Genomic DNA, 22,224 nt, shown 5'->3' on the forward strand with positions numbered 1-22,224 from the left:
ACAAAGAGCAGCATGCAGGTAATGAGTGTAAAATTGATTTAATTTCGAAATTAATTTGAAAAAATGCTTGAAATAATTGACTTCTACAACTAAATATGCGGATAAATAAGATACACATAAGGGAAATCCAGCACTGAAACCATGTCGTGAATAAGCCAGATGATTTAATGGAAGGATTTGCTAAACAGTTGTATAAAATCGTGATTCGAAGAATAGACACTACTGTATTGAGTTCGATTAATCTTATTTCTGATTTAGTTTGAACTATTAGCTAGTTTGTCTACTTGATGAAAAATTATCAATTAATTATATCGGTGCATCGCGCCGATAAAATTAAGGCAGAAAAAATATTCTTGTTTATAAAAATATAGTATACGTGGACCATTATAAGCCAGTTTTTAACTCAATTTCATATTTTCAGAATGTGAAAATTTGTCACTTTTCGGCACAATTTGTTTTTAATAAAATGTCCAGCTCGGAGCAACAAGCAAATGAATTTAACATGAATCTAAACAATTATGAGATCTTTGAAGAATTTAAATACCCTGATCAGGCTTCAAAAATTATATGGAGTATCAATTCCAATAATATTTTACAAATATCATCAGAAATCATCGAACTCATCCAAAATAAAAAAATTTCCGTCCAAATGGTGCGCAGTTTAATTGAAAATTTTCACTTATTCGTAGAAAAGAAATTAGCTTATTTGCAGAGCTATATGCACAGCTATTAAACAGATGTCCATAGATGGTTAATACAGAAATGAAGAGTTTATTGATTTTAACATATTATAAAAGATACCAATCTGATGAATCCAAGTCAAAATCGATAGAAGTAGAAGAAATTCTCAATATATATTCAACAGAGTCACCATTATACTATATTGCATGGGACAAAGTAGATGATCTTAAAGCTAAATTCCCAAATCTTAATATCCTAAATTCTTTTGGTTATTTAAATACGGGTCAGAATTATGTTTCAATTACCTAAGGAATTTAGGAGCTAAATATATTTCCTCATCCGGAAAGCATGCTGTTCAAAGTTGTAATATGAACATTTTTTCACAAATGCTCGATGACGGTAAATCATTTAAAGGAATGATTAATACAGCATTGAATTATCATAATTTTGAAATTGCAAAATATCTTAGATCTAATTTAGGACAGGTTCCTGATTGCAGAATATCAGATTGCATGTATTATGGGAATTTTGACTTTGCTTCTTATTTAATTTCTAATGGGGCAGATGTTAACAATGAATTTAATTTCTATCTTTTCATATATATTGTTGTTTTATGAAATATTTAATATCGATGATACACCTATTACTGCTGCAATTCGGCTAAATTCGATAGCTATTGTCAGACTCTTAGTTGAACATGGTGCTGATATCAACAAAATATATCTTCTCTTTCTTCTTTTCATAATTTTATACAATTCATATCAGCCATCTTGTTGATGTAATTCTTTTTATATTTTATATAAATATAACTCCTCTCATTATTGCAGTTCAACTAAATTATGTTGATATTGTCAAATTTTTAATTGAACATGGAGCGGATGTCAACTTGAAAGTTATTATATTTCGGCTCATATCAATCTTTATTTTATCAGATCAACTATATTTATATTGCATTATGTTTCGTTCAATATCTATCATTTCTTTATGATTTTATCTTTCTTTGCATGTTTTTCATTGCTTTTTCAAATTTATTTTCAACTTAAATCTTTCATTGTTTTATGTTAGAATTTTATTTCTTTTCATATTTATCATTGTTTTATGATATTCTCTTTCTTCCAATATATATCTTTATTTTATTGCGTTCGCTTTCTTTAATTATCTATTATTGATTTATGATATATTCTTTGTTTTCAAACAAATCATTGTTTAATGAAATTTATTTTATTTTTATCTTACCCCTCTCATCATTGCTATTCAAGAAAATTCGATTGAAGCTATCAAACTCTTAGTTGAACATGGCGCAGATGTTAACATGGAAATTTTTCTCTTTCTTTTCATATATATCATTATTTCGTGATATTCCCTTTATTTATATATACATCATTGCAAAATACAATTCACCTTCCATCCATATCTAACATTGATTAATAAAATTAACTCACTTTTCATATCAATCATTGTTTTCTGTAATTTTCTTTAATTACATGTATTTCATTATTTTACCACATTCGCTTTCATTGAGTGTCTTTCATTACTTTATCGCATTTACTTTGTTTCTATATCTATTATTGTTTTATTTCGTTCTCCTAATATTCATGTCTATCTTTGTTTTTTGAAATTTATTTTTTCCTCATGCATGCCCTCTAAGTTTTGCCATTAAGGAAAATAAGATTGATATTGTCAGGTACTTAGTTGAGCATGGAGCAGATCCCAACATAGGATTATTTCTCTTTTTTTTAATGTCTATCATTTGTTTTATTTAGTTTCCTTTCCATTAATTTATATCATTGCTTTATTGTATTCTCTTTCTTCACATGTATATCATTGTTTTATGGAATTCTCTTTCATTTCATGTGTATCATTATTTAATGATGAATTCTATTATTACTCACTCATATGCTCATTCTTTTCATATACATCATTGTTTTGTGAAATTTTCTTTCTTTCCACATCAATCAGTATTTTATCCAATTCTATTTCATTAAATGATTATCCTCTCTTTTTGGCAATTTTTGAACGTAACATTGAAATTGTCAAACTCCTAGTTGAACATGGAGCAGATGTTAACAAGAACTGCATACTCTTTCATTTAATATCTTTTATCATTTTATGAAATTTTCATTCTTGTAATATCAATAATTGTTTTATTTTATTCTTTTTCTCTCCATATCAACCATTGTTTTATCGAATCCTCTTTATAGCTATATAAATCATAATTTTATAGTAACAAATCTCCTCTTGATATGGCAACCAGTTTTGGTACGAAAGATATAAAAACATATTTAATTCGACATGGCGCCAAAAAATGCTACATATCATGATAAATCAAAAGCATTTATTCACATCCAAAGAAAAAAATAAAATCTATTAAGAATAAAATCCAACATTTTATATTTATTTACATTATCAGCATAACAAATTTTGAATGCTAATATTCGCTCAATACATTAATAGAATATTTGTTATAAAATTGTTTATAATATAACAAATATGAAGTTTTGGTTGTAAATGACATAAAATTCAATATTACATCCAAACGATATCAAAATATATTGTTGATATCATCTGAAATCATGAATTTTCATCAATTAGTACATGCCGAAGATCAAAATCAAAGAAGGTATCCATGCAGTAACATTTTAAAGCAATAACATGCAGATAATGTGATTGTATGATTTCCTGAAGAAAAAAAAAGAATCAAATAATTGTTGTGATTGATGAAAGGAATATGAAGTTTTTATATGTGGATTTATCAAAAATACAAAAATTACATGTAAACCGTGCTAAATTTACGAAATAATAGTACAAAGAAATTATAATTATATAAATAATGAATAAAACAAATGATTCATCGCAAATGAGATCAAGTATCCTCTAAATCCACACTCTTTTGCAATTGTACAAATTAATATTTAACAACAAGGTTTATTATTCTTATCTTCTAATGATCTATTAGTTACTTGACTTGGCGATTTATTTGGACCCTTATATACTTTGGCTGCTGCTTGGAATAATTCGTTAACGCCTTCTTTTGTTAATGAAGACGTTAAAAACGGTCCTTGGCAATCATAACCCTGTATTTGAGGAATCACCTCTTGTTTAAATTGTTGATTTTGTTCTGGTGTGTGAAGATCTGCTTTTGTCATTACAAAGAATAGAGTACAGGTTGGAACTTCTTCCCGAACTCTAGTAACCCAATTAACGATTTCTTTTGTTGACTGTTCATCGCCTGCTTGGAAACAAATAAATGCTACATCTGAATCTCTGAAGAAAAGCTTACTAATCGAATGGTAACGTTCTTGGCCTGCAGTATCCCATATCTGAAGGCATAATGTATATCCATTTTCTAGTTTAATGTCAATGCAGCTATAACTTGGTGCGACGGTTGGATTTGTTTGATATTCGAACTTCTGTTTGAAATATGCAGATAGTAGGCATGTTTTGCCGACACCGCTATCACCAACTAATATAATCTTAAGCGTAGGTTTCCCTACTTGTGGTATTCCACTCATTTTGTCAATTGAATGGATGTAAAATAGATAATTTATTTTGCTATAGAAATAATTGAATAAATAGCTAGATTAATAATGTGGATGTAATTGCTTTCAAATTCGTCGGTTTTTCCCTCTCAATTTGAAGCAAAATTTGATTTCGTAAGTTGATTCTCAATTCGATTCCCACAGTTTTATCGTCTATCGCTCTAACCAGATACAGTTATCTCATATGAAAGCTATTTGATATATGTCATCAGAGGTAATATCATATTATTTATTATTTAGATCTTTTTTTCTAAATTAATCGCGTCATAACAAAATTAACCGCAAAAATATTAGCGAAGTAATAGGAGACCATGTTTTTGAATTAAGTATTTCAATTCAGTGCTGAGTACTCACAGAGCAGATGCTAGTTTTCAAAATAAATGCAAAAATGTGCAAGCATGTAATTAATAGTTTTATATCAATTAGAACTAGTATGTCTGTTGAACACATGACATAGAATTTAATATAAAGTTGGTTTATTGTGATAATGTGATTCAAAAATAAAAAAATTTATGGTGTTTTATGATAGAACCCTAGTGTATGGCCTTTACATATGTATTTAATATCGTTTTCCTAAAGCAGAGTTCATAATTATATAATGGATGACACAATAGGGCGTGCCATCCTCAAAGTTACTGAGAAAAATATAAATTCTGCTCTCAAAAGCGGAGCCACAAAAATACTCTCATGCTCAATCTTGCTCGGATTAATGGAAGAAGCGTCAGTAAATGCATTATCATCAACGTGTTTCATATCAGATCAAAATGCCATTAGCCACTATACATCGATTGATTACTTACGGCCTTCTAAACTTGGATCTACTGTTACTGCAACAGCTAAAATAAAAAATCTTGATCTTCGAGGTGTTCATCTCGAAATTGAAGCTCGCGATGAAGAAGGTCTTATAGGAGTTGGCAAACATACTCGTGTTTTTATTGATCAAGAAGAATTTGAGAGAAAATGTTACGAAAAATATCGAAATTCACTTTTCAAGCAATGATATATATTTATTGTTCGAAAGTGATTGCAAATATAAGAGTCATTAACTAAATTATATTCAAAACCGTAAAAATAATAAAATTGTATATTTATTCTGATTAATATTGCAGTTTTTTCTGTCTTTATTTTTCATATTCATGTTGAAATGTAAGATTGTTTTAACAAATCTGGAGCTTTATACATAAATTTTTATTTCATTCATAATATTCAATTTTAAGAAGAATTTGCGATACATATTTCATAGATCTACGATGTACGTCATATGTTAGATGCCTTGGAGCATTTCCCATAAATATATTTTATTTCTCATCAAACTTTATGTGTTTTTGGAAATTGATGATCACTACTTTACTAATTCAGTAATTTATGCTTATCCTAACAGTATACAAAGAAAATTTTTAAAATTCTGAAAAAAAATTGAATCAAATCCAAGTAAATTTGAATAATCATGAGAGAAGTAATTAAAAATTAAACTAAAGATAAGTTATTATTTACAAAATCATACAAAAAAAACATAAAAATTTTAATAAATGTAAACAAAATCTTAATTAGATTAAGAAGAAGCCCTAATGATTTTCATTAACGAGTCAACAGACTCACTAAGTTCTTTGATCGGCGAATCAACGCTTTCTTCCAAAGCCAACATGAAACTTTTGCAATTCTTCATTGCAGCGATTACGTAACTAGCTCTACTTGCTTTAGTTGTTACATATATCAGCATATCAACAACTCTTTTCATGTGGATTGCCAATTCTTGAGTGAACTTTGAATCTCTTAATCTTGCAGCCAAAGCAGGGAAAGCATCAGCAATTAAGCACTTCTTTGCAGAGTTCAATGATGAAAATATGAATATCTCAACTAAACAACACGAAACAGCCTTTGTATGGCCAGTAAATAGCCTTTCCGCGCAACAAACAGTTAAATCAGCCAATTTCGTGATAGTTTGTATGACGTTCTGCACTTGTTGGTTCTCTGGGTTATTGGATAACTGCTTTGCAATGGGGTTTAGCAGTGCAAAAAGGACTCCAAACGAATCTGGAATTCCTTTGTTACGAACTGTGTCGCAGATTGCTTCCAAGAGGCCGGCTTTGACGAAATTGTCAATGATTTCGCCTGAAAACTGTACAATGTTGTAGGTTAAGAGTAATGCTGATGTACTTGTGCTTAATCTCTCGAAAACATGGGGTAATATGTCCTGTGTCGCCATCAAATGAACACAGTTGTGATCGGAGTTGGCTGTAAATGATAAAATCTTCAAAACTTGCTCAGCAATTAAATTTTCTTCGCTGATTTGCTTGTTTTGAAGCATTTCAGGGGCCAATGGAAGTATTTTATCCAATACAAACTGTACAAGATCATTATTAACCTGTGTACTGCTGTAATTCATGTCAGCAACAATCTTTAATGATAAGAATCGAGTATCCTTCTCAGAACTCTCAAAAGCCTTACTGATACATGTTACCAGTTCGAAACTACATACTCCTTCATGCGCCGCGACTTCTAAAACTTGAAGTGCATTCACGGCTTCAGGATGATTGTAGTCGAGCTGTTGTAACCTGTCGCAAGATGTCTTTTGGAACTGCGCAGTCCACATCTTCTCTCTGCAAACCTTAACTGTCAAAGCTTGCATAATTATTTGATATAATGACAGATCGTTGCCTTTTAAGATCTTCCAAGCGATCTGTGCGGTCCATTGGCTGGCAACTTCCACTTCGCTCCAGTTCTCTTTAGAGAATTTTTCCAATTCATAATAAAATTTGTAAGAAATTTGCAAAAAGCTCTGCAAATCATCGCTGAAACAATGGCAAACGCATAGTAATGACTTTAGTTTCAAGTCTTCGAAGGTATCTGCTAAGCATTTTCCTAATTCTGGTTTCAAAAATTGCGGAACTTTTGCAGCAACGGCCAACATGAGAGATAATTGTTTGCAGCTACCGGACGAGTTTCCTTGGACCATGAAAAGTATTGAAATTATCTCTTTCAAATGGTCTTCATTTGATGGTTTCACATCGTGGTTTTGATAGATCTCGCAGAGGGCTATCGCATATCTCTCTATCATTGCAGGCTTATCTAGAGATAAAATTTTAAATTTCATCAAATTTTCTTCCAATTTTTTCATGTCAAAAAGTGACGAACATTTTTGTAATGGAGCAATGCAAGAAACTATGTGAAAACCATAGTGTTGCATGATATCATCCTTAGTGCCAATGAGGCAATGTGTTATACACGACTCAAAGAATGAAGGAAATACAACTGCTGATTTAGTACTGGCCATATAAAAGGCAATTTCGCCTAATGCGGAAATTGCTTTGCGAGCTACTTTCAATTCTTTATCCATAAGTATCTTTAGAGGTAGAAGAGCCTTTTCTGTAAGGTTTACTGGTGCTATATTGTGTGCATTACGTGCAATTCCGCCATATAAAATTAATAATCCTCTGGCAGTTGATGGTTTGAGTTCTACTGCCATCTGTAGTATATAGCTGAATGATTCAGTCTCTGCAATCGCATCTGATACGTAATCCAATTGAGTTTTCGAGATAAGATATGAGATATATTTGTATTTCTTTTGACTTGTGCGTTCTTCTCTTACGCTCTTAAGTAATGATGTAAATGCTGTGATTATTTCTGTCTTATTCTTTGATGTAATGTCGTTTGTAATTTTAAGATCTTCTATTCGATATTCTGGTAGATTTAGAGTTTCTATTGCAGGATTTAAGAATAGTGGTTGAGGTTGGAATAAGTCGGAAGTTAAAATAAGCGACTCCAATGATTTTGGAGCATATTGTGTTGAAATTCTTGCGGATTCGAGATCTTTTATAGGAACAACGATTGTTGATGTTGTTTTGAGTAATGATGATCGTGCTGTAGGGTCGAAAGTTGGAAGATTTGGTAGTTTTGAGCAATCGAAATCTGTTGGTGAATTTGACTTCGGAATTTTAGACAACATGTCACCCCAAAATGGATGCTTAATAATTTCATTCCATTTAGGACGTTTCGTTGGATCCTTTCTTAATAAAGCTTGAACAAGATCGTTATATTCAGAAGAATAACCCGGAAGAACAGGAGGAGCTTCTGTAAATAAAGGGGAGTCTGGGTCTTGTGCCTGCGCTGCTTTAAAAGGTACTTGGCCTGCTCCCATTCTGTATAAAAGAACTCCAAATGAATAAAAGTCGGAAGCGAACGATCCGATGGCATTTTCCATGAGAAGTTCAGGAGCTAAATATTCTATCATTTCTGGATCCGATAAAAGATTAAGAGGAGTCCTTTTATCTATAGATTCTGCTCTGGTAAAATCAGAAATTTTAAGGCTACCACACTCGTTTATCATAATGTTTCTCGGTTGGAAATCTCGCAGAAAAATTCCTTGTGTATGTAAATAAAATAACGCATCTAGAATATCTGTGGCAAATATCTTAATAATTGACTCAGGAAGACGTACATCTTGCTCTAGAAGATCATACAAGGATCCTCCTGGACAGTATTCAATGATAAACCAGTAATGATTTCCAGTACGCATCCATTCGTAAAATTTAATGATATGCGGATGATCTTTGTTAACTAGATATAAATACAAATTATTCGCTTCTGCTATTCTCTTTATATCTATTGTCTTTGCTGCAATAAAATTGATTGTTTGTTTGATTCTGCCCTTGTAAGTAATTGTTTGACTATATTCGCCATTAGGAGCAGGTCGTCCTGCTCCTATCTTGTAATAAGTTTCAATGTTAATTTGTTTGGGCTGAGACATCAAAAAAAAAAATTAGAAAAAAAATTTCAAAATACAATAACATCTTTAAAATGTTTTATAATAAATTATGTGTTGACCTTACTTATCTCAAATAAATTTCATAAAATTGTTCTTCTAATTTTGATATTTCGAGTCTCATTTTATTAAAATTTCATTTTATAGCATACTTTAAATGAAATAGTATCATACACCCTGCATAAACGGGATTTGTAATCTTATTTTTCATTGAATCTGAAATTGTAACATAATGATTCGGAAGCATCTAATATTGCATAAATTTACCGTGATCAACGATTTTATTTTAACAATACTTTTACATTTTATTGATAATGAAGCTAGCTTAAAAAGAAATGGCAAAAAATGTCGAAACCAATAACTCAAATAAGTGATTCCACACTCAATATTAACAGTTTATCATATCTGTCCATTCTGGAAATTATTTGTGCCTCGTCGTCCATATGTATATAAATAAATATTTTTTGTGGATATAAATATTTGTGATTTTTCTCAATATTTGATCATATGAAACACTTATTTTAAATGTCAATGGTTTGATAATAAGAATTGATTATTTGGTTGATTTATCTTTTCTTGGGGATATGAAAAGTGAAAAAGAAAAAAAAATAATCGTTTTTTTGATGTGAAGATTAATTAAGGGTGCCCCCGTATGTACGTTTATTTGAGAGGAGGATTACCCTCTCAATTTTGAGGGATTCGTTAGTTTATTTTCTCGATGAATATGCAATAAAATTTGATTTTTACCTTATCAATATACTTCATATAATATACACATGTTCATGTAAAAACTTTTTTCCAAAATCCTCAGGAATTAAGGGATTTTTGAATTTTAAGAATTTTTTTCGAATTTTTTCGAAAAAAAAATATTTTCAGAACAGCCTTAACGGCTAAGATTTAGGAACAATGTTAAGTATCAAAAAGAAAGGAGGTCTGATATAGACAACATATATCGTTGAAGGTTGAAAAAATCTCTAATATTTGAGCCCAAAATTTCAAATTTTATTTTTTTGAAAAAAGAGGCCACCCGTATGTACGTTTATTTGAGAGGAGGAGGATTATATTTTTGAAAGGGTGAAACATTATGAATATGTTAATTATATAATAATATGTATTATTATAAAAAGAAAAAATAAAGCACGTTAAAATTTTTCTTTCTTGATTTTTACAAAATCTACTTAGAATTATGCAAAATATGACTAAATAATTATAAATTTCAAGTTAAATTTTAATTTTGATAAATAATTTAAATTTCAAAATATCAAGTTCAGTTCGACTATGTATGTAGTAATTCCTCAATAAAGTGCCAAAACCCTATTAAAATATATGAACATTTTCAACATTTTAATGTTTTTATTTAAAAATTTGATGGAATATGAGCTTCAAACAATTATTATGTAAATAAAAATAATTAAATATATGTATTTATTCGTATTACAACCGTAGTAAGTCGATTCTTCCTTTCTTCTACTGAGTTTTGAATTTGATTTCGAATTGTAAAGAGATTCAAAGGGAAAATACTAGCGGATAAAAACTACCTCCATGAAAGGGTCATAATGGAGTCAAGTTGTATTTTTTGATATTTTTTGCTTTTCGAGCCTAAATAGGTAGCCAAGATAATGCCTAAAAATAAGGTTCTAAATTCTGAAGTTTACATGATCCTCTCGTGTGCACCCTTAATATATGACTAGTCTTATATCCAACATCTCTACATTAATTTCGAGAATTAGTATCTACAAAAATCATTTATATCCTATTTGGGATTTGATGTTTAATTTTTTGACAAATACGAATTGTATGGAATATGCCGAAACAATGAATTGTTTAGTAGCAGTAATAGAATGCAATATTGAATTAGATGAAATTGATCAAAACAATATGCTTTTTTAAAACATTAGTATCTGATAAATCAAATAAATTGAATTTGTTACAGAATTCTTTAACTGTAAGAAGATGTTGACAATTAAAGTGTTATGTTGAGAGCAATTAATGGTCACACACGTGTTCTGCGACTTCTTCTTTCTGATCCATCCATTGATGTCAATGCCACTAACAACTCATCACGTACAGCATTGATCCGGGCAGCTCGTGACGGACATTTCGAAGCTTTAGAACTTCTCTTGAGTTTTCCAGGCATCGAGAAGAACATCGTCGACAAGAAGAATCGCAGTGCTCTTCATTACGCAGTTCTTCTCCACCACAAACAGTGCGTTGAGTGTCTTCTGAACGACAAAGATGTCAATCCACAACTTCCTGATGATTCTAGTTTCACACCTCTTCACATCGCTGCATCTAATGATTTCTCAGACTTAATCCGTCTTTTCGCCGATCGAGATGACGTTGACTTGAACTGCGTCGACTCAATCCAGTGGACACCTCTCCATGTTGCCGCTAAATGCGGCTCAACTAGTTTCGTCGAAGAGTTGCTTCAACACGAAAATGTCGATGTCAACTGTCAGAACTTGATGAAGCGAACTCCTATTTTCAACGCTATTGAAAACGAAAAAATCGAAGTTGTCAAAGTTCTCCTTTCTCGTGAAGATCTCGATTTGAGTGTTGTTGACAGCGAAGGACACACAGCTAAAGATGTCGCACTCCAGACAAAGAACGAAGATATTATTAATCTTCTTTTAAATAAATGAGTTTTTTTATTTTTTTTGTTTGTAAAAAAATTATTTTTAATAATAAAAAACGATAATAATAAATCCTTGAAAAATTAACGCACTTGTCTAAAGGAAAATGATAAATGATGTTACGTATTGGAAGCATATTTATCCTGCTTTACAGAAATATGTTGAAAAGTGGGTAAAGTTATGAATAAACTGATCCTAGTGAATGATATTGTATTACACAGAAATTGAATGCGACATTTGAAATTGTTTGCAATAGCGAGAGAATAGATTATTGAATGACAAAAATGCATCTTGAGTGTCTTTACTTATACTTGTAATGACAAATGTTCTTAAGGGTATAGTAAACTCAAAATTCTAGAGTTTTGAGAGTGCCAATAAACTCTATAGGCCTATATATATCTATATTTTAAAGGAGAGGTTACGCCATAATATTTGATATTATAAATTATTAATTCAAAATAAAAGTAGAAAATGAAACTAATTTTATTCTAACCTATATAAATATATCAATAATCTAAAATGATTATAGTCTGAACTATATTTTACCAGATTATCAAATATAAGAGAAATGAAATAAGGCATAAAAATATCATAGCATAATTATTGGATAAATGCATTAATAAATTATTTATATCATAATGAGAAAAAATCAAAATAAGAAAATGAGCATAATAATAATTTAATTAAAAACAAAAACAATAAATAAAATGTAATTTTCGTTAATCAAAGTCATCAATGTCTTCGTCTTCTGATTCCCATTCGGACTTGAAAACTTGATAATCTCCTCCTGGTACACTCTGAATGGATTTTTTGTATTTGTTCTGTTTTTTAGAACCTTTTGTAACAGTTTTTTGTTTCAATATCATTTTGGAGTAACAATTCTCTTCAAATGATTTGACACAATCTTCTGGAAGTGGGGGAAGATGTAATGCTTTTTGTATATCTCCGAGAAAATGCTCTGGATCATTCCATTCTAAGATTGCAACGTTAACTCTAATGTTAATGTTCTTCCAGGCTCTTGATTTGTCCAAATAGCATGCAATTTTGGAGTTAAACGCTTCATTCATGCAGGTAGATCCAATGGAAGAAACTTTGGAAACTATGGGTGTCCATTTGTGAACCCAGTCATAGAGCATGAATTGAAGTTGGATCGAATTGACACCTTTTTGCCATTCAAAGCATTTGTAATTGTGCGGTTCGCAAAAAGAATGATTGCCTACGTAATGGTAGACACAATTCTCCCACATTTTCGTACGTTTGTCAATATTTTCTTCGGCAAAACATGACCAAAGCCACATACTTAGGCTTGCATTCAGACCCCAGAAAGGTCTCTCTATTTTTTCAATCTTCTGAGTCTTGTCGTTGAAAACTTCAACTGTCTTATGAGAAGCTGAGAACTTTGTAAAATCTTTTGAGATATTTTTTGATACATGACCTGGATCGAATCTTTCAAGATGAGAGACGCCAAATTCTTTAAAGACAGAGACACTTTTGTTATCTCGGTCTTTAATAATCTCTTTAACATCTTTCAAGATATTGTATTTCTTTAATTGCTTCAAGATGATTCGAGTTCCAGCACTTTCCATATTGTTGGAAGCTCCGGAATACTGAGCATGCTGTCTGTTTCCACCAATATGGTTGATGTTCACGCATGCAAGAACTCTTTTTGTGACAGCATCGAGCGCAGTTACTGTACAACTTGGCGAGTTTCGCCTGTGCGTCCATCTTGCATCAATGGATAAGTAACCACTGAAGGACTTTCTCGACAGCATTAGGGAAATACTTTTAAGTCTTCTAATCTTATCGTCACAAAATCTCTGTTGTCTCATGACACCACTCTTCACAGGGGGCTTAGTTCCACAAAGAGAAAGAAAGCGAGCACCTTTTGTATATGGCATTCCGGTCATTATGCAAGCACCAAGCATCTGTCGCGCTGAGAGTCGACGACGTTCGTGGAGTAAAATGTTATGCATTGCCTTTGTTTTCCGTTTTGGGTGAACAATATGGCCCATACAACAAAAAAAAATGAAATCCCGCCAAAAGTGAAAATTGAATAAAAAGTAATAATTAATAAATATATACTATATCATTAGATGAATATTTTGGAATAACATTTTAAAATCGAGGTTTTTCAATGGATAACGGTTCAATCAAAAATTTGACCCCATTTTAGAATCTACATTAAAAATGGAACATTTCTGTCGTTTCAAAATTCCAAAATAACGTTTCTATTCCTCTCAAAAGTAAAAATAAACTTTATTGGGGAAAAAATATTTTTATTTTCCAAAAAAAATGAAAACCTTAAATGCAAATCTAATTTTGATGCTTTTGTTTGTGATTTTTTGGATTTCGAAAAAAATTTGAAAATTCAGACAAGTTACCATTAACACTAATACGTTTCAGCGAGTCGGTCCCATCAGAGAAATTTTCATAAATCGGCGATATAATTTATTATTTCAGCAAAATATTCTCAGATCCAACTAGAATAAGGTCAAATTATACAAATTTAGCAAAGGCTAGTTATCCTACCTATTCAATTAACTTTAATTTTAAATAATTCAAGACAATTCTCAAAATTACCTTAATAATCGCGTTCTCTTCGCAAAATGACGATTCATCATTCACTACCAGCATAACTGAGGGCTTGTGCTCACAGAATAATACAGATAATTTACTTATTAATGCAAAATTTAGTACCAAAAGGTAATCATAGAAGATACAAAAAAAGTTTCTTTATTTTGATTGCTGATTTTATTTCTTCTAAAATTTACCAAATCTAAAAAATCCAAAATTGAATGCTATTGAATTTCATGTTTATGTAACATATACTATTTATTATATAAGGAATAAAAATTTTATAGTTTTAATCAAAAATAAAGGTGTACTAAATGCATACAAAACAAGGTATTTTTTACTCATCCAAAATATGTTAACAGTGCTATTTATATAATCAATATCCGAATTTCGAAATCATTTTGATGAAATCTTTATTTTAAAATTGAGTTGACTGTTAAAATCACCCGAGAAGAGGGATTATCTCAATGAAAAGTACATAAAATAGCAAACGCACAAGATGGCACTATGCAGCTTTATATTGTTATACAGGATGAACATATAAAATGTTTGGAAAACACTTACTTCGTTCTACAAATGTGTATCTCTTTATATCAAAGATTCTTCTCAAATTATTGAGAGACTTCTCTCAAAAAAAGGGAAATTTGATAACTAAAAAAAATTATGGCATAACCTCTCGTTTTGCATAGATATATATTTACATGGTCACAGAGCTTATTTTCATTGTCAAAACTTAAAAATTTTTTGTGGACTATACCCTTAAGGGTGCACTTACGCGTATCTGACTTTAATTCAAATTTCTGACAAATGGCCTGAAGTGTCATTGAAAATTAACCTTAAACATCTGAATCGAAGGACATGAAAAAAAAAAAAAAAAAAAAGAAAAAAAAGGTAGTGGGGCTTCCAGGCACTTCGTGCCCTCTAGCCCCGAAGATGTTTAGAATATGAGAGAGGTCCTATAAACCGGAGAAAGTGTCATATAAACATCTGTCATTTTACTCAGAATTTTCATGAAATTTACACCAAAAATATATTTTAGGGTAGAAGGGTATATCTAACCTCTTTTCTAACCTCTTTTCTACCCTCTTGAATTTTCATGAAATTTACACCAAAAATATATTTTAGGGTAGAAGGGTATATCTAACCTCTTTTCTAACCTCTTTTCTACCCTCTTGAATTTTCATGAAATTTACACCAAAAATATACTACTAGGGTCATTTACGAAGAAGTCTCAACAAAGTCTTTACGATGAAGTCTTGACAAAGTCTTTACGAAGAAGTCTCAACAAAGTCTTTACGAAGAAGTCTGAACAAAGTCTTTACGAAGAAGTCTGAACAAAGTCTTTACGAAGAAATTCATGAAAATTCAAGAGGGTAGAAAAGAGGTTAGAAAAGAGGTTAGATATACCCTTCTACCCTAAAATATATTTTTGGGTCATTTACGAAGAAGTCTCAACAAAGTCTTTACGAAGAAGTCTCAACAAAGTCTTTACGAAGAAGTCTTGACAAAACATTTACGAAGAAATTCATGAAAATTCAAGAGGGTAGAAAGAGGTTAGAAAAGAGGTTAGATATACCCTTCTACCCTAAAATATATTTTTGGGTCATTTACACTCATTTACGAAGAAATCTCAACAAAGTCTTTACGAAGAAGTCACAATAAAACATCTGTCAAAAACCGTTTTTCTGTCACTTTTCAGGTAAAAACATTTTTATTATATATATATAAAATGAATTTTACAAAACCACCGTTACCCTTCTTTGGAAATAAGAGTAGATGTAAAGATATTCTATTGAGAGAACTTAAGAAACTACCGAATGGTCTAACATTTGTAGATTTGTTCGGTGGAAGTTTCTATATATCTCATTTGTGCCATACTGTATTTCCTGACTCAAAGATTATATGCAATGACTTCGACAACTATATGGACCGTCTCAAACATATTCCAGACACAAACAAAATATTGAAAGAGTTAAAAGAAAAGATACCTATAGGTAAGATGGAACGTATACCATTAGATAAGAAAAATACTGTCAGAGAGGTTTTGAAAAAGGCAGAGTATATTGACTGGGATAGTATATCTGCTAGACTATTATATAGTGGTGCTATAAGAGTTCATGACATTGAAACACTTATGTCAAAAGTTTTATATCTTAACTATACAAATGTTTTCAAAGAGAACATAGAAAATATACTGAGGGTATAGAGTTTGTGAGATGTCGTTGGACAGAGTTGTATGAAAAATATAAAAACAAGGAAAATGTTTTCTTTATAGTAGACCCGCCGTTCTATAACACATATGATTTTCAATACCAAGTAGACTGGACTTTGAGAGACTCTTTAGAAACTTTAGACGTTTTACATAACCATCCATGCTTTTACTTTACATCCGATAAAAGTGGTTTGGAAACCGTTATGAGATGGTTAGAGGACATACATGACTATGAGTTTAGATACGATAAGATAGAATATGAGAGAGGTCCTATAAACCGGAGAAAGTGTCATAACAAAGAAATTTTACTAGTAAGTAAATGTGGTTTGAAATAGGACTACTTGTTTTAGGTTTTTTCCATTGTGTCATTTACTTATTTGACGTGGCAGAAAGATATAGAGAATATGAAGATGAACCAATGCCTGCAAATGTTCAGCATATGTACTCGTAAGAGATATTTTTATCTAATATTAAATGGACTCACAGAACTTAGCGAATGCACAGCAACCTGGAAACCAAACCCAGAGAATATTCCAAATGAAGTTAGAATACAAACTGCAATGGCAAACTATGGTCAAGTGCCAACAGATGTACAAATGCAAACTGCCATGTCAAATGACGCTGCGTTAGGTTTGCCACCATGGTATGCAAATATGAGATGGAAAGAGTTTTATACAAACCCCGAAGTGGGATATAAACAACTCTATGCAGATGACGCGAACACAGGAGTTGACCCCAGAGTATGTTTTCTACCAGAGGAGAAATAGAATGTATGAGCTCCAGTTAAAGAATGCTATGGAACTCAACAGGAAACGTAAAGAGACTAGGTGGACATTTAGATTTTTACATATAGTAAAATGGGTTTCTTTGGAAGAATAGGAAACTTCTTTCGAAATGTTGGAAGAGGTATATGGAATGGAATAAAATCTGTCGGAAGAGGAATTTGGAAACGGAGTCAAAAATATTGGCAAAAGAGTAGGTCAGTTCGTTGGTATTATACCTAAAGACCCTGAACCAGAAGAACAAGCTCCTGTTATACAACAGCCTGAACCTGCACCACAGTCTAGTTGGCAACCAATCCAACACCTCAACCGTATTAAAAAATTATATTTTTACCGTTCGATAGTAGTTGATATGAAACTAAGTTCTAAGTAAACGCATGGTATAATGGAATTTTTCTTCTTTCCATCTGTAGTAAACCATACTTGAAAGTCTGAAATACTTCACTTGGTGGTTCATATAACTTTGTAGGTTTTTCGTAAAAGTCATTTGCCAAGCATAAGAAAGAGTTTTGAGCGCCAGAAAATGAAGCATGAACAATAATAGCAGCTGGGTCGAAAACATCTTTAAATAAATATGGTTCATCTCTTGCATATCGACTGTAAATATTTGCTAAAGGAAGTTTGACTTTCTGATTTAACATTCTTTGCAAATAATACCATGACATTGCAGTGAATTCTGTATATATTTGTTCGTCTTTCTTTGGATTGTCTTCGTAGATTTGAAATGACACTTGTGAATTTTGTTTGTCATATACAATTCTCACATAAAGTGTGCTCTCGGTATTTGCATATTCATCAGCATATTTTGCATAACATGAATTTATTTTATCTTCTATATTTTTTAACGCAGTCTGTAGAGAAGATGAAAGGTCAACTTGTATTAGCTCAATTTCTCCCACATTTTCGTTTCCCTTCAGATATATAATCTATATGAAACCTTAACAATAAATGGAAACTTTTATCTTCTACAGACACAAACTTCATTCTACGAAAGCCAATAGCTTTGTGACAGATGGGTCTCTTAGCCATCTTAATGGGTGTCAAAACGATAGCCTTCATGCTTTAACGGTCTCTGTCTCAAACTTTGACCGACATTCGTAAAAAAGTTCATCTAATGGTTTAGTTGTAGCAACTCTTGAATTTTCTTTTCTATTGAAAGCATATTTTATCTAGAATAAAAATGTCGAAAGAAACAGCGTCTATGAGAGAAATACAACAACAACCGACAACTCATTGTGCAAGCTCTAAATAAGACACAACAAACTTTTCAAACTATTCTAAGATATCTGAGTCATTGAAAGAAGGAAACTTAAAACTGACATTAAACCCAATGACAGACGAGTTCTATTCAAGACAGTAAGAACCATACTGTTTGTATAAATCCAACAAAAAGAACTTTAAAACGAGAAACCTATAGATGAACTTCTTTTGAAGGCAGATATTGACAACAAAGCTGACAAAGAGTATGTAGATGCAACAAGAGACTATATTCTCGCATGGACAGATAGAACATACCCACAAAAACACCATACACATAACATCTATGACGTAGATGAACTACCAGCAATGTTAGATGACAAAGCGGATAAAACATATGTTGACAATAAAATGTCAAGTGAAGTGACAAGAGCTGACAAAGAATATTCTAAAAAGACTCATACACACGATTTCTTCGCAACTGTTGGTATAGAAAATATTGCAGGAACGGTTGAAGAACCTGATGGAACTGGTGGGGATGTACTACTTGGAAACCTCCTAACTTTCCACAAGGTTTAACATCGGAAGACATAACGACGATGAAATACACTAGATGTAGAAATTCTATGTCATGGAGGATGAAAACAAAGTTAATTCACTGCTCAAGATTTATATGACAACAAAGCTGACAAAACATATGTTAACGTTGAGTTAGATAAAAAAGCTGACAAACATATGTTAACGATGAGTTAGTTAAAAAAGCTGACAAAACAGAGCTTCAAACGTTAAAGACAGAAATACTTCAAACAGTATATCCTATAGGTTCTATTTACACGTCAATGAACTCTACCAGACCAGAAGTAGTACTTGGTTTTGGAACTTGGACTCAAATAGTCGACAGGTTTTTGTATTGTGCAAACTCTTCAAAGGAAACAGGTGGAAGTAAAACGATTTCAGGTGAAAACTTACCTGCACACAGTCACTACATAGATTTAAGTACAGCTGAAGCAGGTTGGCATAAACATAGATTTTGGGATTGGTCAGCAATGAAAAAAGGTAAAGGATACGATGTTAAAGACGACTTCAGTTTGCTATAAATTGTTTCTGGGTAGCACACAGGGAGATGGAAACCATACACATCGCGTTTCAGGGTATACGCAAACAACGGGACAAAGTAAAGACTACATGCCACCTTACATGACAGTTTACGCATGGTATAGAATTGCTTAGTCGTCATTTTCAACTTCTTTAGCATATTCGTCAGGAGTTGTCTTATATTTGTTAGGAACTGTTTTTGAAAGTATACCACCTTGAACTTTGACAAGTTTGAAACGAGGTCTGACAATAGTAGTTTTATCTTCTGCTTGCAGTCTGTACATTTTGCCATGTTTGCCTAAAACTTCATAATATTCTCTTGTATACTTTCTTCTATTTTTACGAACACGAATGTGAGTACCTGTCGAGTTCCCATTGTTGTCATAGTCAATAGTATTTTCATATGGGTCGCGTTTAGGTATTTCTATTTTTACTTTGTCGCCTTTCTTAAGTTTGAAGCCCGGCATTCTTTCTTGTTTGTCTCTTTTGACTAAACTATTAAATATATAGTCTTTCTCTAAGTCAGGGTTGTTTTTCATTTCTTCGGGGAGTGGTTTCCCAAACCTTTTTGTTTACGGCTATTGTAAATATTTAAAACTTGTCTCATCTTTGCCATGGAGAAGTGTCTATACTTGTCGTCATATGACATTTCATTTGCTTCACCACCTTGTGGTTGGTTAAGTCTCTTAAGATTTTTATACAACTGTCAATGACACCAAGAGCAGAATGGTTTTGGTCGACAATGAAATATTGGTTTACATTTTTTGAACGCAGATAGTTTTTTACATCGTCTGATTTGAAAGAACTTTCACAGTCAGATGTCAGTTTTGTTGGATGGTATTTGTCAACAAATATTGTCAAAGCTGCTAAGATATCTAAAATATTTTTGGACTGTAATGGTATGGCTTCACAGTATCTTGTGTTTTGACCGACAAATATTAGCCAGTATGGTGGTCCATCTTCTCTATACCTCGGAATGTTTTCCAAGATATCCATAAACCAAGCATTTGGTTGTTGAACTAAAGATTTTATCATGAGTGCTTTCTTTGTCGCTTTAGAAACATAGGGGTCCTTGTTTGGATTCGTCATTTTTTACCTATAAGAAATGGGTTTATTTGGGCGCATAGCAGGAGTTGCATCCAGATTTTTGCCGCAGTGGGAACAATAGCCAGAGGTGCATTTGGAATTGGAAGGAAGATTTTGAGTACATTAGGTATACTGAAGAGAAAGCACAACCTATTATACAAACTGTACAGAAAGGTTGGGAGGGTAGCACGAGATGCAACAAATCTTATTTCAAATCCTGAAACAAGAGGAAAAGTTCAAGGATGGATGGACAATGTAGGAAGACAAGCAGGAAACTACTATAACAAAGCAAATGACTACTATAACCAAGCAGGACACTATATGGACCAAGGTGAAAGATTCTTTAACAGAGGATATAACCATGCACAACAGTGGGTAAACACAACCAACCTCAACCGCCTCAAACGTGGGGAATGTAAAATTTTTTACTGAGATGAAATGAACAATACAGCATTGAGACAAATGGGTTCAAGATGGATTTGTCGATTCCAGCAGTTACAACAACCACGTGTTTGTCAAGTCTCCCTATACCTCAGGAAGTTTAGACCGACTTAAAAAAACCTAAACAACCAGTTTGAAAACAAAACAAACTAAAATTTTTACTGAGATGAAATGACCGAAGAAGTTGAAACGGTAGATTTGACACCACAAACAAAAAGTTCAGAACCATTGTCAAAACCCGTCAAAGAACTTACAGATGAAGAGAAAAATTCAATAATAGAAAGTGCCAGGTTCTGAAATACAAACCCTAACTACAAAGTCACTTTTCATAGAAATGGAACGCTAGTATCTCAAAAAGAAACAGACTCTCACAAATAAAATATTGAAGTTCTGAAGGAGCTTTCGAGACAACAGATGGAAAAGTTTACTTCACTGACCAACAGTTCATTATAGAACATCTCATTGACTTAGAGTCGAAATATTCTAAACTTTACAACAAACACAAAAAGTTGAAAGGAAAACAAAAACAGATGGCATATGATATTTATGAAGATGTTGACGCACAACTGTTCCTGCAGTGAGGTAAAGTCAGAGGAACCGAAAAGTGACGAAAAACCGATAGAAGAAGAAAAACCAAACTGAAGATAAACCAAAACCAAAGTTTAGTTTCCAAACTAAACCAAGTCAACCTTCATTAGCTGGTATGGGTTGGCGTCAAAGACTTATGGCAGCAGGCGGTTATGTAAAGTAAAGAAAAAAAAAACATTTTTTTTTTTTATAAAAATGCCCCCGTATAGAATGGATAGAGGTCTGCTAGAATAAAGCAGAGTTAGAAAGATATGGTTGGAAAGTTTCAAAGAAGTTTAAATATAGGAAGGGAAGACCCATAAAAGTCTATGACAAACTGGCTGGTCTGACCTATGAAATGGACTTGGAAACAGCACGCGCAATTATCCAAACAGGTTAGAGAGGTTAGAAGAAGAACGTCTTATGGACATGCCTTTCGATGTTAGCGCAACAGGTTGAAGGACACGACGGCTTTGCCAGATTCTACTGGAAACATGACGAACAATTGCATCCTTTGAGAGGAAAAAAGGAAAAGGTGAAGACGCACATGCTCCCATGGAAAGAACAAGATATGCATATGAAAAGTATCGTGAGGTTAGAAGTAAAATTACATCTGGTCAACCTTTACAGTAAATTTTGAAGAAGGAAAAGACAC

The 22,224-nt window shown here is 32.1% G+C and overlaps 5 protein-coding genes across 5 annotated transcripts, besides 4 other annotated features; 2 read left to right on the forward strand and 3 right to left on the reverse strand.

Moving 5' to 3' along the window:
* Positions 1–3,424: 3,424 nt before the first annotated feature.
* TVAGG3_0808740 (small Rab GTPase RabB2) lies at positions 3,425–4,197 on the reverse strand (the record flags this gene model as incomplete). The annotated part of the gene is made up of 1 exon (XM_001307911.1): positions 3,594–4,193. The coding sequence occupies one exon, from the start codon at positions 4,191–4,193 to the stop codon at positions 3,594–3,596; it is 600 nt and encodes a 199-aa protein (XP_001307912.1).
* A 177-nt stretch (positions 4,198–4,374) lies between these two features.
* Positions 4,375–5,317, forward strand: TVAGG3_0808750 (thioesterase, BLR0278 family; the record flags this gene model as incomplete). The annotated part of the gene is made up of 1 exon (XM_001307910.2): positions 4,819–5,220. The coding sequence occupies one exon, from the start codon at positions 4,819–4,821 to the stop codon at positions 5,218–5,220; it is 402 nt and encodes a 133-aa protein (XP_001307911.1).
* Positions 5,318–5,735: 418 nt separating this feature from the next.
* On the reverse strand, positions 5,736–9,042 carry TVAGG3_0808760 (serine/threonine-kinase ULK4-like protein-related family; the record flags this gene model as incomplete). Its single annotated transcript, XM_001307909.1, has 1 exon — positions 5,773–8,967. The coding sequence occupies one exon, from the start codon at positions 8,965–8,967 to the stop codon at positions 5,773–5,775; it is 3,195 nt and encodes a 1,064-aa protein (XP_001307910.1).
* A 580-nt stretch (positions 9,043–9,622) lies between these two features.
* Positions 9,623–10,658: a mobile genetic element.
* Positions 10,659–10,955: 297 nt separating this feature from the next.
* Positions 10,956–11,624, forward strand: TVAGG3_0808780 (2-5A-dependent ribonuclease family; the record flags this gene model as incomplete). The annotated part of the gene is made up of 1 exon (XM_001282136.2): positions 10,956–11,624. The coding sequence occupies one exon, from the start codon at positions 10,956–10,958 to the stop codon at positions 11,622–11,624; it is 669 nt and encodes a 222-aa protein (XP_001282137.2).
* A 324-nt stretch (positions 11,625–11,948) lies between these two features.
* Positions 11,949–14,947: a mobile genetic element.
* On the reverse strand, positions 12,335–13,627 carry TVAGG3_0808800 (uncharacterized protein; the record flags this gene model as incomplete). Its single annotated transcript, XM_001307907.2, has 1 exon — positions 12,335–13,627. One exon carries the CDS (start codon positions 13,625–13,627, stop codon positions 12,335–12,337), a length of 1,293 nt encoding a protein of 430 aa, XP_001307908.1.
* Position 14,948: 1 nt separating the features above from the next.
* Positions 14,949–15,050: a mobile genetic element.
* Positions 15,051–18,623: 3,573 nt separating this feature from the next.
* Positions 18,624–22,224: part of a mobile genetic element that runs on past the window's edge.

The sequence above is a fragment of the Trichomonas vaginalis genome, chromosome VI (genome assembly GCF_026262505.1).
Source record: "Trichomonas vaginalis G3 chromosome VI, whole genome shotgun sequence".
NCBI lineage: Eukaryota > Parabasalia > Trichomonadida > Trichomonadidae > Trichomonas > Trichomonas vaginalis.